At 31.0% G+C, this 18267-nt stretch overlaps 3 protein-coding genes across 4 annotated transcripts; 2 read left to right on the forward strand and 1 right to left on the reverse strand.

Moving 5' to 3' along the window:
• Positions 1-495: 495 nt before the first annotated feature.
• On the forward strand, positions 496-10798 carry LOC126840351 (uncharacterized). Of its 2 annotated transcripts, XR_007686062.1 has the most exons (4): positions 496-964; positions 8065-8215; positions 8542-9763; positions 10677-10798. XR_007686062.1 is itself a non-coding variant. In XM_050576025.1 (3 exons), the coding sequence occupies exons 1-3, from the start codon at positions 832-834 to the stop codon at positions 9128-9130; spliced, it is 873 nt and encodes a 290-aa protein (XP_050431982.1). In that variant the 5' UTR covers positions 496-831; the 3' UTR covers positions 9131-9809. The 2 variants fall into 2 exon arrangements, 1 of the variants encoding a protein (XP_050431982.1); XM_050576025.1 differs by lacking the exon at positions 10677-10798 and having other exon boundaries at positions 8542-9809.
• Positions 10799-11028: 230 nt separating this feature from the next.
• LOC126840352 (cyclin-dependent kinases regulatory subunit-like) lies at positions 11029-13285 on the reverse strand. The gene is made up of 3 exons (XM_050576026.1): positions 13074-13285; positions 12043-12170; positions 11029-11305 (listed from the first exon to the last, which is right to left on the reverse strand). The coding sequence occupies exons 1-3, from the start codon at positions 13130-13132 to the stop codon at positions 11256-11258; spliced, it is 237 nt and encodes a 78-aa protein (XP_050431983.1). The 5' UTR covers positions 13133-13285; the 3' UTR covers positions 11029-11255.
• A 116-nt stretch (positions 13286-13401) lies between these two features.
• On the forward strand, positions 13402-16836 carry LOC126840374 (mitochondrial potassium channel ATP-binding subunit). The gene is made up of 14 exons (XM_050576056.1): positions 13402-13590; positions 13665-13944; positions 14012-14167; positions 14223-14368; positions 14443-14518; positions 14580-14720; positions 14790-14948; positions 15042-15245; positions 15305-15424; positions 15482-15585; positions 15916-16090; positions 16155-16333; positions 16423-16570; positions 16654-16836. The coding sequence occupies exons 1-14, from the start codon at positions 13529-13531 to the stop codon at positions 16741-16743; spliced, it is 2040 nt and encodes a 679-aa protein (XP_050432013.1). The 5' UTR covers positions 13402-13528; the 3' UTR covers positions 16744-16836.
• Positions 16837-18267: the final 1431 nt, after the last annotated feature.

Raw genomic sequence — 18267 nt, forward strand, 5'->3', positions numbered from 1 at the left:
TGCGAATTAATGAGAAACATTAATACGCTAAACCCTAAACATTTTTATTTTTAATATCGGTCTAATTCGACCGATTACATCTTTAACGATTGCTTTGGCAAAGACATTTCTAGAAAATAGCCGGGGTTTGCTTTCGAGTTAAACATATTATAAAAAATATGTATTTGAAAACCCTAAGGACGACAGTTGTAAAGGGTTAGAGCTCCCGAGGGACATACTATCAATCGAAATGTTCTAAGTATTTATCATCGGATAGTGTGCCTGTCTAGGTGTAAAATGTAAATAATAAACGTAACAGTGTGACTTAATATGACGTTCGAGCGGTGGAGAATATATTTTTTAGGGAAACGATACCGCCAGAGACATCTATCGATCTGGCCGGTCTCCGCCGAGTTGCCGTCGCCACCGCTGTTTCTGCTGCCGGCATTCCGTCCCGTGTGTCTATATGACTTGCGTTCTAAACTTCTACCGATCCCCACGTACCCACGCCATACATTAACACACGAACACACACACAGACTGACTCACTGTAAAACACAAACACACACACACACACATAAGGCTTGCGCCGCGTTCACCGTTGGTACGGGCCACGGGGGAAAAAAACATTCAGTCAGAGCGTACTGCCCGCCAATGCTTGTCTGTGTGTTCGCCGCCGTCAGTCAACAATATTGGTTTGAAAATCCAAAAGTGCGATCCTTCGTCTCGGTTAGTTGCTCGGTTCGTCCCGATAGATTTCCCGGCACTCGGCAGTGTCCTGCCGTACGAATGAAGTCCGCAACCCTTGATTGAAATCCCGGTGTAGGGTTCTGGAAGTCCGGGAATAGCGCCATGTCTACGGAACAGGATGTCAGGCTGATTTCGCTGGTCCGAGATCGCGCGTTGATCTACAACAACGCGTGGAAGGATCGACGGTGCGTGGACAACCTGTGGCTGGAGATCAGCCTGCAAATGAGACTGCCAAGTAAAACACATATAGCATGTTTAATTTATTCGCATAACGATTGCATAATATTATAGTGTTCAACCCGTTCGAATGTAGTTTGATATTTTCAACTCTTCGAATACCTATTGTTTCGTTATGAGCAGTGCCGTAATCAGAGAAAATTTAGAGAGGGGGTGGTGGACATCACGCAAGTGGTACACGCCACCAACTTGTTAAGGAGTAAAGTACAGAACCCGCAAAATCATAGTTTAAAGCTAATACAGTAACGAGGATTCTTTATTTCTATAATACAAAAGTTAGCATATTTCAATGAAAGGCGATTGGGTGTAAAGCGGCAACTCATACTGTTGTCGGTTCGACAATCAGTCACGGGCGGTCTCCTCTCTCTAGGCAGGTGGTTGTTAGAAGAAAGAAACTTCCGTCTTCCTCCGAGGCGACCCCGAACTTAGACCTATTAAGCCTACTTTCAGACAAAAAAAACACAATTCGGTAGTTCTCTTTTACGCCACAAATAATTAATCTCATTATGAAAAATATTAACATCATATCTACTTCTGATCTGCGTACATAACACAACGTGTGTATTTAATTTGTAGTCTAGTATTTTTCAGGGCCAAATCAAGTTATCCGTAGGCTCAAGACTCCTAGGCCCTGGAGCATCCGTTTAATCTAGCACCCAAAGCGACTATTTTTGTCTTGATAGAAAAAACATGCCTTAAAACATAATATTATGCATTAACAACACGCACGGAAAAATAAACTAAAACGAATACGCACCTGTGCATAGAACAAAATACGTATTTGGTCCAACTAAAATTATGATTAATATAGTCACAATATATTTCTAGTTGGAATAAATAAATAAATAGTTAGCTCAACTAAAAATTTAGTAGGCCGTACTAAATGTATAGCTGCTTTAACTAAAAGTTTAGTTGGACCAACTATGTATTTTTTTATGTGCGCAGGTGCATATTCGTTTTTATTTGAATAAGGTACACAGTATTACCTATCTATCTATCTATAAGTAGCTAATGTTAAAACATTTGTGGCGTGTATGGAAGGCCGGAACCTTTGGGTTATTTTTTGGTCTACAGTTTTGGCGAGGGCTGTAGCCCCCCCCTCCCCAGAATTTTAACCCTAGTTGCGCCTATGGTAGTTACCTTCATGACCGCACTTGGTCATGACTATGAGTCACATTTTCTATATTATACCCTCTAATACTCTAATGCTCCTTAGGGAATAACGTCCAAGATTTGTATAAAAAATAAAATCAATAAGAAATCGTAAAAGAAGAAACGAGTTAATTATTTTACAGTCATGAACTATAATATCGGTTAAAAACAAATTATGATGTAATATAAGCCAATTTGCACAATATACTTGTTAAGCGTGTAAATCCTAAATAATTAACTCACTTCATTTGTGCAAACTGGCTGCACAAAAAAACCACGCATTAATAAAAAATATGTTAATTTGACTGTAGCTGAACAGAAAAGTAATTAAACATGGGTACTAATTATTGGAATTTGTATCATAATATTTATAACTATTTAAATCAAATGTTCTGTTTATCAGAGCCTGCACGCGGCTACATTCGTAAGCAACGGTAGATTTAAATTAATATATTATTATATTACAGTGTTCGTGTTTGTATTTAATTATTTAATCGACAACTCGTTTATTACATTATGTAGCTAGTGCATAATGTCTTAACAATGTAAAGTAACACTATATGTTAACTTAATTAGAACGATTTTAACGTTTAATGGGTGCGGGTAATACCACAACCAAGGTGGATCAATTTTGACTAAAAGTTAAAACACATACTCTATTATTACATCTATTATCTATCATACTATAAGTAGGTTAGGTTTGCAATTTAATTTGTCATATACGTGAAATTATCGGTTATAAGCTATTATTCAGTAAGCATCATAATATTACAACTATTAATCTGCAAAAGAATGCCTAATTATTATGAACATGCGGATTTCATAAATGTTAATTCGTAAATTGTTTTCTAATAATTTAGCAAAAAATAACACTTGTCTACAGTGTAGTGCAATAAACAATCAAGTTTTTTTTTTAAATTTATATGTAATGTTTAGTATTTTAAACTAATTAGTAAATTACTATTGACTTGTAATATCATATCAAAAACTAAATGTGATTTTTTATTGTCATTTTCTCAATGAAAATTATGCCAAAATCTACAATTTACAAATACAAATACGGCATAGGTACATACATAACAACACCGTTACTATTATGCCTAAAGGTTAACAACGTTGTAGCTGGTTGGCCATACCTAATTTTACATTAGGTACTTATGGGTATTAGCGTTAAGTAAATAAGTCGGTACGGTATATATGTGCAATTTGTGTAGTCAATGTTCGCGACACTCACAACTTACATAGTAGGTATTATATTGTAAAAAAAACGAATAAAAAAAAAGTGTCGGAAATGCCATACACAGTGTTTGGAAGGAAAGTGGGAAGTGTATAATATTATATTAATGATACAAAAGTGTTTTACTCTGATAATATCGTTTTCGTAAATACTTAAAAGCTCTAAGCACGACACGTGTATCATCCAAACGGGTATTAACGACAGTAACAAATGGTGTTGATAAAAACTACATAACAAATTAATGGGCAATTTTTAAGGTGGATGTACGTATTAAAAAAGAAACAGCTATCGATTTAAGGTGATACTGTTGACTAGCTTCGCCACGTAGTCATCAATTTATTATTGATAAATTGTAGTATGTTATAAGATATATTATGGAAGAAATTGTAAAAAAAAAATTCCTTCAGAGCTCCGCATCGAAGGTAAAATGCAGTTAAAATAGATGTTTTAATGTTTTCTGTAAAATATTTGAGACATAATGTAAATACTAACCTCGCTTTAATGAAATATTATTTTTTTATTTAATTAATTCCAGTTCCATTTAAATTTATTGTAAATTGAGATATCTAACAAGGAGGAAATTAATACAACTATTCAATAAAAAAAAATTATAGTTCATTATTTGTATCGCAGATAGTTTATGTTAGTCATTTATATATATATGACTAACCAATTTAAACTATTGTTTGCTAAAGTAATGAATAATGAGTAGATGATCAATAATAAATAAGTAATACCTAAGTTTATTATAATACAACATTTTGTCTTCATTGGTAACCATTTATCATGCGAACTTAGTACCTACATGACGATTCATAGTACTTTATCATATTATAATTTATAATATACGTTTTTCCCGTATCTCGTGTGTTTCTTAAAATATAATAATTATTAACTAATTCTGAATACGTGAATATAATTCATCATCATCATCGCATAGCTAATAGTATTGTTATTTTCACCTTATGCATGTTTGTCTGCTTGCGTGTGTGAATACATTGTTTTTAACAATTGACTGTTTAGTTTACAACTCATAAACTAAAAATGTCATGGTGTACTTCAATATTTCTCTTACGTTATTCATTTAGAAAATTAAATTTAAAAAAAAAAAATCGAAATTCCTTATTTATTTACTGCAATGTCAAAAATAAAAATAGAACCCTATTTGCATAATGCATTTTTTTAATTACTTATAATAAACTGGTGTCCATTTACTTAACGAGCTTAATATTGTAATAGTAACTATTTATTAATTGTCATGATACATAAAATAAGGTTTTATGAAATTTGCAAACAGTAAAAAACAGTTTGTAAACACATAATCCAATTTATTTGTGTTCCAACACAGGGGATTTAATCAATTAAATGGATTGCACCACTTGTGAATGTTTAACCAAAAATGTATTCAGTGTTTAAAGGTTGTACCGCATTTTCAAAGATATACTTTAAATATTTGCGTTCTTGACCAACATTTGCGGTTTTTAATACATTTTTTTTTAAGAAAAACAAACATATTGTAATCTATATATTATACTATAGTAAACATGGTTCGTTGCTATATACTTTTCCCGTCTTGGGCACACACACAGACGCCCTTTTACCTCTTCTTATAATGACATTTTCGTTCTTAGAACTCTCTTGATATAAAACCATATGCATATTATAAGATATAGTATTTATAATGATACATTTAAAACAAGCTTAAGTTTTAATAAAAAAATGCGAAAAAAAATTAGGTTTATAAGTCTACTTTAATATTGATAAAAAATGGCTTAAAGTATTTAAAACATAAAAATGTTAAACAATTTTCAGATTTATATCTCTATTCGAAACTTTTCCTATTTTATGGCTGAGCTACTTTGCATTTAAAATCTGTTTTTTGTTTTATTACCTAGCTGAGCTAGCTCGAAAAATGTTTATAGAAATAATGTCTGGTCTTAGGTTCCAAAAATTAAGCACTGTGTTTTCTAAAAGTGTGTAAAAACTTTTTGTTTTGAGCATGAAATCATTTTTGGAATTCATATCATGGTTTTTTAATAATGGTAGATATGCAATTTAGTTTTTGTTTTTTAATACAAGTACCAAATGTATAAGAGTTTATTGGACATTTTATGCCCCGGATAACTTGCAATACAAGTTTCAAATGTTTAGTTATACCATTTGAAGAGCTAACAATACTCGAATTACAACGTATGGAGGGAAAACCCTTAACATTGTAGTACATATTAAATTACTAATTTTAACAAATTTTAACAAATTTCAATTTTTTTTTTTTTTAATCCAGATTTTATTTAATTTATATACCTTATTTGTTGCATATGTAACTTTTTAAATGGAAACACAAACAGTGGCAAGGTTAAAACTTTATAAGCGCCATTTCAAAACACAACAACCTACACCCACCTATTATTAAAAAATAACGTTTTTCAAAAGTTAAAAAAAAAAAAAATATTGTGTCATTGTCAGTACCTTAGATTTGCACATTGAAAATAAACCATTTTAGTTTTTAATGTAAACGATTAATGAATAATAAATTCTTAAATATTTCATTCTCAATTAACACTAACTTACCTACATCACTAAGAGCTGACAAAATCTAGATGTATTTTATTGTAGTGTTTAATTGTGTTTATGCCATACAAGAGTTATATAATTCTATAATATATTTCCAAAATAATTTTTATAAAAAAATATATACATGTATTATTTTCAAGACATCAATTACATTTTTTTATAATTTGGAATTATTGAAAAACAGTTCTCTTCAAAATTGTTTCGGGGGCTTCTATGTAAACACTAAAACCGCGTAAAACGTTTTTTTGTATCTATTATTATATTATTTAATATACAGTCGCTAAAATCTGTAACATAAAAAAAAAATCTATTTTGGAATTCGAGTCGAAACTAGTTTATCCAAAGAAACATAAAAAAATACACGACTAAAAAAATGTAAAAACCAATATTACAGTTAACCGACATGATTAATCTAATTTTACTATACTCGCTTCTAAATAATGAGATTATTTAAATTTTCAAATAATTTGATTAGCAAAATTATAATTCTATTTCGTCATTCGCCATTAATTTTAGCTAATAAATCATTTTCATTTCAAATAATATGATAATAATTAAAGAAAATTAATGATTTTATTCCGGTAAACACAGCTCACACATTATCTACATTTATTATCAAATGACCTACAAAAATGTTTTTAAAAGTATTTTTTAGGGTTTTTCCTTAAACACTAAATAAACGTTTTTTTTTAAGACAAAGAATACAAACAAATGTAGGTAAATATTATTTTCAATGCAAGATTTACTTTTAAATTGAGTACATTTCAATTAGAATGTTATTAAATTAAGTCTGTCGATAATTAATTTATCGACTACGGCTCTTATGAAAATCTAGACTAATTGTTCATTAAAGAAACTCAACAAATCATAAGCTACACTAATGCTATTAGTTAGCTGTTCCTCGCTTATAATTTATTTTCCTACTAACTCTGTTTTTTTTTGTGCCATTTTTCTGTCGCTTTTAACTTATCCTTTGAAATTTATATTTGATTAACCTTTCGTAATTCACAGAATTCCAATATTTAGCATCGGCAAAAAATCTATAAAGACACGTTTTTCTTTATTGATTAAATTTTTTTTTTGTCGACATTTCTAAAGGAGACTATGGATAAATCAACAAACACTGAACTCTGCAGTTGTCAGTACTTGCGTCCAAGTATCAAAACGGTGTTTTAAAATTATATATATATATTTCAATCTCATGTAAATTAATTATATGGTAGATTAAATTGCCTTTTAACCGCACGGTAATTACCAACGTACGTCGCGTCAAATGAAAGTATAGATTTTCCAGAACGAGTGGGAATGAACATTAACGTTTGTTGTTTAATCAACTGTATTGTCGATGCACAGTAGTATAAAATACTCATTGTAGGTTAGTTTCAATATGAATTAAAAATTAAAATTGTTGTTTAACAATTGACATAGACCACATAGCACCAAATACTAATTATTATATGTTTGAATTTAATTTACATAGGTAGAATTTAAAAATTTAATGATTTAATAATGTAGTTAATTGTTTATAGTAATATATATCACCTGATTATGCCATTGTTAGTTTTGCATTTATATTAGTATATTTTAGTTTATATATTTATATTGTCATTTGTTTAATTTTATAAGTTTCGTTATTATTGTTTTTTTTCTCTCGAGTACTGTATTTGGGTAAACGGCCGTTATGTCATTAAATAAATAAATAAATATAGGAATAATAATAGTGATATGGACTTGACATTTTGGACAAAGTTTTCCCAAAAATGTTGGCAATGATCTTAATTGTTGTAAGGAAATTTATATCAACAATATTTCCATCGAATCAAATTCCAACATCTATTATCTCTTTTTTTTTAGTTAGCAAAAACAATATTTATAAAAAGATATTCTTAACTGCCGGTTTAAAGAAATCATTTAGGTACTTAGGTTCTACGTTTTTTTTTTATTCAAAGAGTTCTATTTGAACTTTTATAGCAATCATTAAAAAAAAAACTAATACCTATTGTAAAAGTGACATGTAAGATGTTTAATGAAACTACTTTAAAATAAAGATTGCATAATTGTAATTGAATTTTGATCATCGATTTTCTAATTAGGTATATATATTTGAACTAACAGCAGTTTATTTTTGTTATTAGCGGAATTATGTAAGAGGAAATGGACCAACTTGCGTAACACGTACGCCAGACACATTCGTGAAGAAAAAGCAGGATACATATACGACGGCGGTCGTAAACCTTGGTACTTGGCAGAGAAAATGTCATTCTTAAAAGACTACATGCATAACAGGTGAGGTGATCTGAACTAAAAGTTTGATGGTTATTAGAAAAATCAACTATAAAAGAAAAAAACTTGCCATTGACGAATATTATCAAAAAATTAGCTAAAAACTTTTAATTTCAAATATGCCCTATTAGAGGCGGTGCAATATAGCCGCGATAAGAGGTAAATGTCCCACTAAAATTTTGTTTTTTCTCACCAATCTCCATCTATAATTTATTATTATACATTTTTTAAATCAAATAATTAAAGAAACCCGAAATTCTTATCTTGTACCCCGTTATCGTGAAAACGTCATACCTATGTTGATAGAAAACAATTGCAATTTGTTACAGACCAAACTCTTTGGACGATTCTCAGTCGTCGTACTCGTGGTCGCCGGATTTCTCTGCCACCTCAGCTGGGAGTCACTATTTCCCGAAACGGGCAAAGTTGGAAAACGGGCGCGAGTCTCTTTCGCAGTTCGAAAGACTTTTGGCCGGCCCCAAAATCGACAGTAACCCGGACAACCAGGTCACGTGCACCGGGACGATCAAGGCCGAACCGCAGGACGGGTCCTATGCGCCGGAAGTGCAGCAAATCAACAGGCACGGGTCGAAAATGATAACGTCGTTGATATCCGGCGAGTCGGACGAAGATAACAATTCGGCGGAAGGGGCCGACGAAAATCGCAGGGATCCTTCCACCAGGTATTTTTTCAAGAGCATCATGTTGAACTACGACAAACTGTCGAGGAGACGGCGCCGGTTGTTCCAGCAAAAGATGTTGTACGGCCTGCACGAGCTGCTCAACGAACAGGAAGACGACATCCGGCAATCGCAGCGCACCGGTACAGACTTGTACCAGCACGGCCGGGAAGAATCCCGGGAAGGGCTTCGGTATTCTTCCGCCAATTCCCTGACCGACGACGCTACGCCCGAGTAGGAATAAATAATAATAATAATAACAGGTACCGCCGAGAATCTTGAACGAAACGCACAACATAGTACATTTGAACGCATTGTAAATAATATGAAATATAGGTTAGTATAAAAGCCCCCGTAGAACGTTCCTAAATATTATATTGTTACTGGCTAAACGGCTGGTGCAATGTAAACTATGTTTATGTACATAAAAACAACGACCAGGAAATGTAATATTTCTATGTATTAACATAAAAATACGCATGTAAAAAATTATTTTCCAAGTATATTATAATATTTTTAACATATTATAGTAGGTATATTTTTATTTGCGAAAATAAATTACACCTGTTATACTATCTACTCTTGTTATTAAAGAATCAAACAAATTCAGCTATCATGTCTCTTTTGGACTAGAAAATATTCGATTTGAAATTAGCCGCAAAACAGATAACGAGAAACGCGAAAAAGTTACAAAAAGACGAATCCAAAGAAAGGAGACAGTGTTGGCTGCACGTGATGCGCGGCCAACAAGACATTGCTCGAATACACGCTGAAAATGCGGTGCACAACCGTAATCAGAGCGTTGGCCTGTTGCAGCTGGGCGCCTCAGGGTACGGTCGAGCACATAGAAGCGGCAAAACTACAGAACAAGGTAAAAATGATGTACGCATATGAAGGGCACAGGGAAAGACGGTAGTTGTCACATTATGAAAATTTTGGAGTATAGCAAAAACAAAGTTCGTGAACTCCTCTACCTCTTACATAAGAGCTTAAAAAAAAACACATTAAATGCTACTCTAACAATAAATGTATTTATTTAAATAATCTATTGACATAAATAAAAAAAATTATTGGCATAAATTGAAAAAAAAAATGTTCATAATGTGACAACTACAATTTTTCCCCTGTGCCCTTCATATGGTTAAGATGACAAATGTCCAACGTGTACATTTTTAGGGAATTTTTCTCGGTTTAGTCGTAGAAGGGAAAAGGGTAAACTTTTTTTCATTTTTTAGCACAAAAGACTTTTAGTACAAAATTTGTTAAATTAAAGTTATGCAAATTTGTTAAAGAGTATTATGTAGTTGGATATTAGTTTACAAATATACGTTTTTGAAATATATTTTCTTTGAGCTAGAGATGTTATAAAAAAAAAAAAAAAAAACGTTCTGTAAAAACTTACAGTTTTAATATTTTCTATACAAGTGTTTGTAAGGCGCAATACACGATCTGGGTTATTATATATAATATATAATACCTAAAAATCAGTTTTTAAAACCAAATTTTATAGATAGCAATAAAATTTAATTTTTGAAGATCGTAGCGCCCTATAGAAATATATAAAATCTACTATGCAAAAATTACAAAAATATCAAAATAAAACTGTGTAAAAAATTTTTTTTCAGTAAATCGCTTTTGTAATACAACTACTATACGTCATATCCATGTCGCCATGCATCTTAATTTGGAGGTGCCTTAGACTCCAGACACAAAAGACCCCCCCTCCCCCAATACATCACTATGGCCATTGATTAAAATAGTTTTTTTAAATTATTATACTATAGATATCTTCGGCAATAGAGTCTGTAGTGTTTTCAATGGCCGTGGCGACACGAGCTATAAACATTCCTTCACTAACTCACACTATAGATAAGTTCGAGAAGATGACAGACTATTTGGACACGCGCCATTCTTATGCAGCAGAAGCCTTGTCCGGTAATCAACAAACAGGATCGGATCAAGTGGATCAGCTCATGGCCAATATCATTGAAGAAGCAAGGCTGGACATGAAAAACGCAATGCCCAGTCCAGAACACACACTGGTTATCCCTCCATTGCCGTTGCCTCCATCGGACACTGAACTCAACGAGAAACTCGCCAACTTAAGAAATAACTCTACCATTAAATGCACAAAAATTCAAAATTAATATATTTTTATTCTATAAATCGTCACATGTATTGGCAGTTATAATTTACGTACATCATATAACTAGACACTAGGAACACATTTTTATTTTATTTTATTGTATATACATAATATATAAATATAATACCACATTTATAAACATTTAGAAAAAATAACTAGCTAACAAAGTATAAAATTTGTATCAAAAGTCTTGCTTGAAGAAATCATTTGTCACTTACTATGTCAAAGGATTATTTTTATACCTCCGAAAGGGTATAATATGAGGTTCTGAAACAAAATAAATAAACACTGTACGTTGAGTGTTTTCATAATTATATTGTTTTATATGAAATATGAAGAAATGGTTAATTCAGTTTTATTAATTTTATTTCTACTACGATAAACGTTTTAATAAATTAAGTGACTACTAAAAAATCCATTACTGTATAATATTTGACAATAACCTTCTGAAAAATTTGTATTACTATTTAGCAAAGTACTCCTATGGTTATTTTTATTTAAGAATATTCATTTTTAACTAAAATAACAATTTATTTAATCAAGTCTCAAAAACAGACAAATACATTAAAAGCAAAATAATATAGAAATATTAAGCCAAGGCTACAACAAAATTCTTTGTACTATTTATTGAATTTTTAACTTTAGTTTGTTAAGCATAGTCAAGCTAGATTTGGTGGAAGCAACATGTATTTTTTGAAGAAATTTAATTAAATTTTTTATAAAAAGCTATTTAAAAAGTGGATTGCATAAAAAATAAAATAAAATTGTTATGCAGTTTGAATAAGAAATTATAATAGGTTCAGGTAAAACAAAACAAAACTAACAAGGCATAATAAAAAAAAATTCAATCTTGATTATTAGTGATACATGATTTAATGGTTTCTAGTTAGGTACCGAGAAAAGATTAACATTGCACGTCATGATTTTATTAGTAAGTGTATAAAACAAATTAACACACTAGAATGAAATATTCTAGTGATAAATTAACTTCTGAAAACACTAACCAGGATTGTATCGCATATAGTGAACCCATCCAGATGTCATCTGGATGCCCAAATTTCGCCATTCTGTTTCGGTCATCAAATGAGTTTTGGGTACTTGTTTGGCTACATCTTCTGGTAATATAACATGTCTACATGTATAGTATAAAAAAAACATGTTATAATTTATAGAAAAATGTTTAAAAAAGAATACTTTATTTTATACTAAACGAATATCAAGTGAAAATTTCAAATGACCAAATAAAAAAAAAAAATATGTGGCAATAACCCAGGTTAGTTTTTAAAGAGGCTTTGCCTTTAAATTTTTATGGGTATAAGAAAACCCAAAAAAAATTCTACTTATACAATCTATTTTTTTGGGTACATATCAAATATTTGCTAGGCTTAAATAAAATGCCTGGTTTTATTTTTTGGTTTGAGTTTATGGTGTGAAAATTATTACGAAATAGTTGGCCATTTTTTTTTTTAGGAGAATTCAACACATTTTATTTTAAAGCCAACAAACTTTTTAAAATTTAGGACATTATTGACAAGAAGGGTTTAAATTTTTGAAAAAACCGTATCTACATTAAATATAGAAAAATGTTAACAAGTTGAATGGTTTATTGTTAGCTTGGTGGCCAATTAAACACCAATTATATTGAAGTTTAATAAATTAAAATATAGCAAGGTAAATATCAAAAAACTATAACTCTAATTTATTAACAAAACACGTTAAACAAGCTAGGCAAAGCTACGGTGTGTGTTGGGGTAGCTGCTGTCTCAGGACGCATTCTAATGTAGGGCGTTCATTACATCTACACGTTAACATGTAATACAGAGTAAAAAAAGTCTTGCCCAGGGTGCTTTAATCTCTAGTTACGCCACTGTAAACAAGCGACACAGATAAATTTGAATATTGTATTGGATGACAAATCTACTTCAAAAGTAAAATAATAATTCACAATTTTTTATTATGTATCCATGTCTAAAGGCTAGGATGAAAATTACACATTGTATGGTAAGTTTGTAAGTAATACAATTTTGGTACTTACCTGTAAATATAAATGTCGTCTTCGTATTTGGCCGAATACTGAATGTCTTCTCTTGGCATATCGGTGAAAATTTCAATCTTTATTATCTTTAGATATACCACTTAAAGTAATCATCAAAAAACGAATGAAATATTAGGACGGAGTCGTTAACAGAATAATCTCTAGGTTTAAATATTATTATGAGCAGCAATTAGCGTAACAATACCGTTGGCGGGCTGATGGCGGCAAATTAGTGATAAGAAACATATGACTGATAAGACCAAAACACGTGGTCTATGGAAATAATTGATAACGTTATCACTTATTTTTGAAAATATCAGTGATATAAATAATAATTATTAAAAACCGTTTAGAGTTAATTTATATTGTTTATTTGTTTTTTTCTTATTTTAATAGTAAATTAGTGCTATATTCAAATTATAGTTTTTGCACAGTCTAGTTGATCAACTGATATAATGTTGCGTTTTTTTTGTTCTAAACCTATCAACTTAAAAACATTGCGTTTTTTTATCGCTAAGTAAGTTTTCCCATTTAACTTGCTTGCTTTACCAACAATACTGAAAATACATAATGGAAATTTCATCATAACAGATCAACTACAAAATCCAATGTGACGTATACAAAACATATTAGACAATTTTTAAAGAAAAAACCTCCGTCCACCGTGACCACGACAAAATCAAAACTATCCCCGCTATGGTGTCTAGTGGGATTTTCTGGATATATTGGTTCAAGATATTTTAACAATCAACAAAATATTGCATTCTGTGAAAATTCTAAACTTGAAAAAACATCAAAAGAATATTTTGATTGGAATAAATTTCTATCATATTTATCTCCAGATACTTTCAATTTACTGACCGCTATCATTGTAAGTCCTTCTTCATTTGTAATGTTTTATGTTTTTACTTATTTAACTTATTTGTAATATGTTTTAGGCAGCGTTTATTGTAGCTTTGTGCAATTTAAGTATACCAATCAATTTACAACAAGTTATAAATACTGTTCTTTATTTTGTTCGTGAAAATATGCAATTCGATTTTAATCAAATCGCCAAACCGTTATCCAAACTTTTGGCGCTCTACTTAGCACAAGTATGATTGGTAGTTTTTTTCATTGGGATGTGATGCTCATTCATTACTTTTATAGGGAATTTCTACATTTGTTTGCATAAGTATGTTGTCCAAAGTAGGTGAGAATGTCGCTATTCGTATGAGATATGAACTGTTCTCGTCAATTTTACGACAAGAATTAGAGTTTTTCGACAAAACTCGCACAGGAGATATTTTACAAAGGTATTGTTACCGTAGCTGTCTTGTTTTTGTTAATATCTCCATTAAATATAAAAAAAAATTACTTTTGTTTTTAGATTAACTACAGATGTTCAAGAATTTAAAAGTTCGTTTAAAATTGTCATCGTGCAAGGTCTAAAAAATGCAACACAAGTAATTTAGGTTGGATAACTTTTTTTAAAATTAACAAAATAAATATATTTTGTTTTTTTAGTTGATCGGTGGAGTGTATACACTTTATCATACGTCACCGGAAATGACAGCAGCTGTAGCTATTATTCTCCCTTCCGTTATCGTTATCGGTACATTTTTTGGCTCTATTTTAAGAAAATTAAGCAGACAAGCGCAAGAACAAGTATGAGCTTTATGTAAAATACTTATGATTAATTGGTAGTAATAATTGTAAGTACATTATTATTTTTAGGGCACAAAAGCTACAATTATAGCAGAAGAAGTTGTGGGTAATATAAGAACTGTCCGTGCGTTTGCATCCGAAAATCAAGAATGTGAACGGTTCTTGGAAGAAATTGAAAATAACGGTTTATTACATAAAAAATTAGGCTACGGTATTGGCTTATTTCAGGTAATTTAAAAAAAGTTGCTTTCTTAAGTGTTTTTACTTAAACATCATAAATTAATTAAACAGCACACAACAGTATGTTTTATGTCATCCTAGGCAGGCAGTAACGTGTTCTTAAACGGCATTGTTTTGGGTACAATTTTTCTTGGTGGACAACTAATGACGACTAATAAATTGGATCCTGGACAGCTAATGTCTTTTTTAATGGTCACTCAAATGTTGCAACACTCGATGGGACAGTTCTCACTATTATTCGGTCATTACGTCAAAGGTGTTGCCGCCGGCTCCAGAATATTTGAGGTAAGCTATAATATTTCGTTTGCATTTTTTACGACAAATAACGATTTAAATTTTTTTAGTACATCAATAAAATTCCTAAATCTCCACTTGAAGGTGGTTTGAAAATACCGTATCATTCGTTCAAGCCTGAAATAGAATTCGAAAATATTACTTTCTCCTATCCAACTAGAGCGGATCAAGTAAGTCATATGTTTTCAGATGAAAATTTTAAATGTTTAACATAAATAATATTACAGATTGTGTTGAAAAATTTTAATCTTAAACTCCCTCCTGGTAAAACTGTAGCCGTTGTTGGCTCATCGGGAAACGGTAAATCCACAATTGCCGCACTGCTTATGAGGTAAATAAAATGTAATACTCTTGTTTTGGACATGATATAATATGCATTGTTTAGAGAGAACATATTCAAAACTTAATTCTCATGAACCGTTTGCAAAAATATTCAATTAAAATTTTTATTAAAATATTATTTTTATTGAAGAAAAAAAAAATAAAGTTATTTATTTTTTATCTATGATATTTTCTTGCCAGTTGATTATAACATATTTTGCATTTTGTACTTTTTTTTTAAGACTATTTTTCAAAAAAATGTAAACTCGATAACGCCTTAATGTTTTTGTAAAAATGCCAACGCATAAATTATAATACGGTCTTGATTATTTACATTTAGATTTTACGATGTCAACTTTGGCAGTATTAAAGTGAGCGGCGAAGACATAAAGAACCTCGACCAGACGTGGTTACGAAGGCGAGCAATAGGACTAATAAATCAAGAACCTGTGTTGTTTGCAATTTCTATTTTAGAAAATATACGATATGGCAAGCCAGAAGCAACCGACAGTGAAGTAAGAAAATTGATCTGAATCAGTATGATGACATTAATTTGTATTTGTCGAATGTTTATGTTAGGTGATCGAAGCGGCTAAAATCGCTAATGCTCATTCGTTCATATCATCTTTTCCAAACGGATACGACACGGTTGTCGGAGAGCGTGGTGTCACGGTATCGGGAGGACAAAAACAGCGTATCGCCATCGCCAGAGCAATACTCAAAAACCCGTACATACTCGTTTTGGACGAAGCCACGAGGTACATAATTTAGTCTTAAGATTAAATTGTCTACACTCTATAGACTACAACATTTCAATTTTTAATTTGTCTTCTCGCTCAAATAATAGTGCCCTCGATACTGAATCAGAGATGCAAGTCCAATCGGCTTTGGAATCTGTGTCAAAGGGTAAAACAGTTTTAGTGATTGCTCATCGACTAAGTACGGTGAAGAACGCGGACATGATAGTAGTGTTGAACAAAGGAGAAGTTGTCGAAGTATGATCAAATGTTTTTCAATAACAATATTCTATAAAAAAAAAAATGTATTTTATTTATTTCATAATTTTTTTTTTTTTTAGATTGGCGACCACAAAACATTGTTGACGAAAAAAGGGTTCTATTGGAATCTAATGAACCAACAAACGTCAGACAAAGCTAAAGCCGCGTGATTTTTTACTTGAATTTTATAGGTTTATAACAGATATTATATATTATAATGTTGGTAATTATATAAATAAATATATATATTTTGTTATCTAGACACATTTTGGTTAGTGTTTTTTTTATTTACGTTTTACAAAAAAATTTTTTTAAATATTATTAATTTAAAATTAATAAAACATTGAATATATGTTTACAATATATAAACAACAATCTGTAAATTTAATAATATTTTTTAAACATTTAATCTACCGCCAAAATATTGTTTAAATAAAGTATTAAGAGGATGCCCCACAAACTGTATTTCGACCTCAAAACACAAACGTTGAATCGTTTTTATTTTTTCGATAACTTTTAAACACAATTAATATTTAAAATAAATTACTACATGTTTTGCTTACCGGTTACTTCGTATTAGGGATTATATACTCGTTTCCAAACCACCTATGAGGTAGAGTATTTGGCTCGTTTTTTTTAATGTGGTATCTCCATCTACGATGATGCTCAAATTGTATTTACTGTACAACCACCAGAAATGTGTGGTAGGGGCATTTCAAGCAAATGTGGACTTACGCATAGATGTCGATCCGGGCATAACTTAAGACTAACTTAATGACTAAAATATCCCGGTATCGACAGACTGGGCGGCCACGCAACAAACAATGGTGGACTTACGCATCGAAGCCGACCCGGGCATAACTTAAGACTAACTTATGTCTAACTTAATGACTAAAATATGCCGGTATCGACAGACTTTGCGTATAAGAGAGTACGAAGGAGGTTATCCAGTAGGATCACGGGATAGATATTGGTAATTTGATTTACAAAAAAATCTTGTTGGTGTACAAAATGTTGTGACTTGATTGACTGGACGCAAATTTTAAAGTAAGTAATTCATTTTTACTGAGCAGAAAATGTGAGAAGTTTATGAACTATAACGAGAACGACCACAACGCGAAAGTGAGAAGTTACAAACAAAAAAATTGTTAAAGTAGTTTATAGTTCAATTATCTGAAATGACAACAGTGCTAAAATGTGTAAATTTACTTAAACAAATAAATTATAATTGTGCGGTTGTCCAAAATAATTTATAAAGGGAGAATTGAGAGGAGTAAAATGGCATCATCGTACATAGACCTAATCCACGTAGTACTTGACTTAGTAGAGGGGAGGGGAGGTAATTCAATTTTTTAGATATTTTAGCGTAGGTACCTACTAGGTATCTTTATTTTACTTCCAAGTGAGACCAGAATATATTACTCAGAAATGTATTGATTTAGTTGAAAAAAATATTTCCAATAATTACACTCCCTTTTTATAAATTCGTCTGAGGAATACATTACTTATACTAAATCAAGCACTAGAAAAAGGTCTAGAATTAACAAACCAGTCATATAAAAGAAATTTTTTTTCAATTATTTATTTTGAATTCAATATGTAAGAATTTTACTGAGCAGAGAAACTTAAGTACAATTATTTCGTCTGTAGTTAATTCTGGACCATTACAGCTGTATACAATTAAATTATTATTA

The sequence above is a fragment of the Adelges cooleyi genome, unplaced genomic scaffold (assembly GCF_023614345.1).
Source record: "Adelges cooleyi isolate 19-005CV unplaced genomic scaffold, UGA_ACOO_1.1 ACOO_flye_CR_arks_rails_tigmint_CR_PRNA_376, whole genome shotgun sequence".
Classification (NCBI taxonomy): Eukaryota; Metazoa; Arthropoda; class Insecta; order Hemiptera; family Adelgidae; genus Adelges; species Adelges cooleyi.

Excerpts from the sequence above, each read along its gene's own strand:
- LOC126840351 (XM_050576025.1), top strand. The coding sequence starts at position 832 with ATGTCTACGGAACAGGATGTCAGGCTGATTTCGCTGGTCCGAGATCGC. Across the intron at positions 965-8,064 it reads CCTGCAAATGAGACTGCCAA|CGGAATTATGTAAGAGGAAA; the intron begins GTAAAACACATA and ends TTTTGTTATTAG. Across the intron at positions 8,216-8,541 it reads AAAGACTACATGCATAACAG|ACCAAACTCTTTGGACGATT; the intron begins GTGAGGTGATCT and ends AATTTGTTACAG.
- LOC126840352 (XM_050576026.1), bottom strand. The coding sequence starts at position 13,132 with ATGCCAAGAGAAGACATTCAGTATTCGGCCAAATACGAAGACGACATT. Across the intron at positions 12,171-13,073 it reads GACGACATTTATATTTACAG|ACATGTTATATTACCAGAAG; the intron begins GTAAGTACCAAA and ends CTATACATGTAG. Across the intron at positions 11,306-12,042 it reads CTATATGCGATACAATCCTG|AACCTCATATTATACCCTTT; the intron begins GTTAGTGTTTTC and ends ATTTTGTTTCAG.
- LOC126840374 (XM_050576056.1), top strand. The coding sequence starts at position 13,529 with ATGTTGCGTTTTTTTTGTTCTAAACCTATCAACTTAAAAACATTGCGT. Across the intron at positions 14,519-14,579 it reads GTCTAAAAAATGCAACACAA|TTGATCGGTGGAGTGTATAC; the intron begins GTAATTTAGGTT and ends TTGTTTTTTTAG. Across the intron at positions 16,091-16,154 it reads CAGAAGCAACCGACAGTGAA|GTGATCGAAGCGGCTAAAAT; the intron begins GTAAGAAAATTG and ends TGTTTATGTTAG.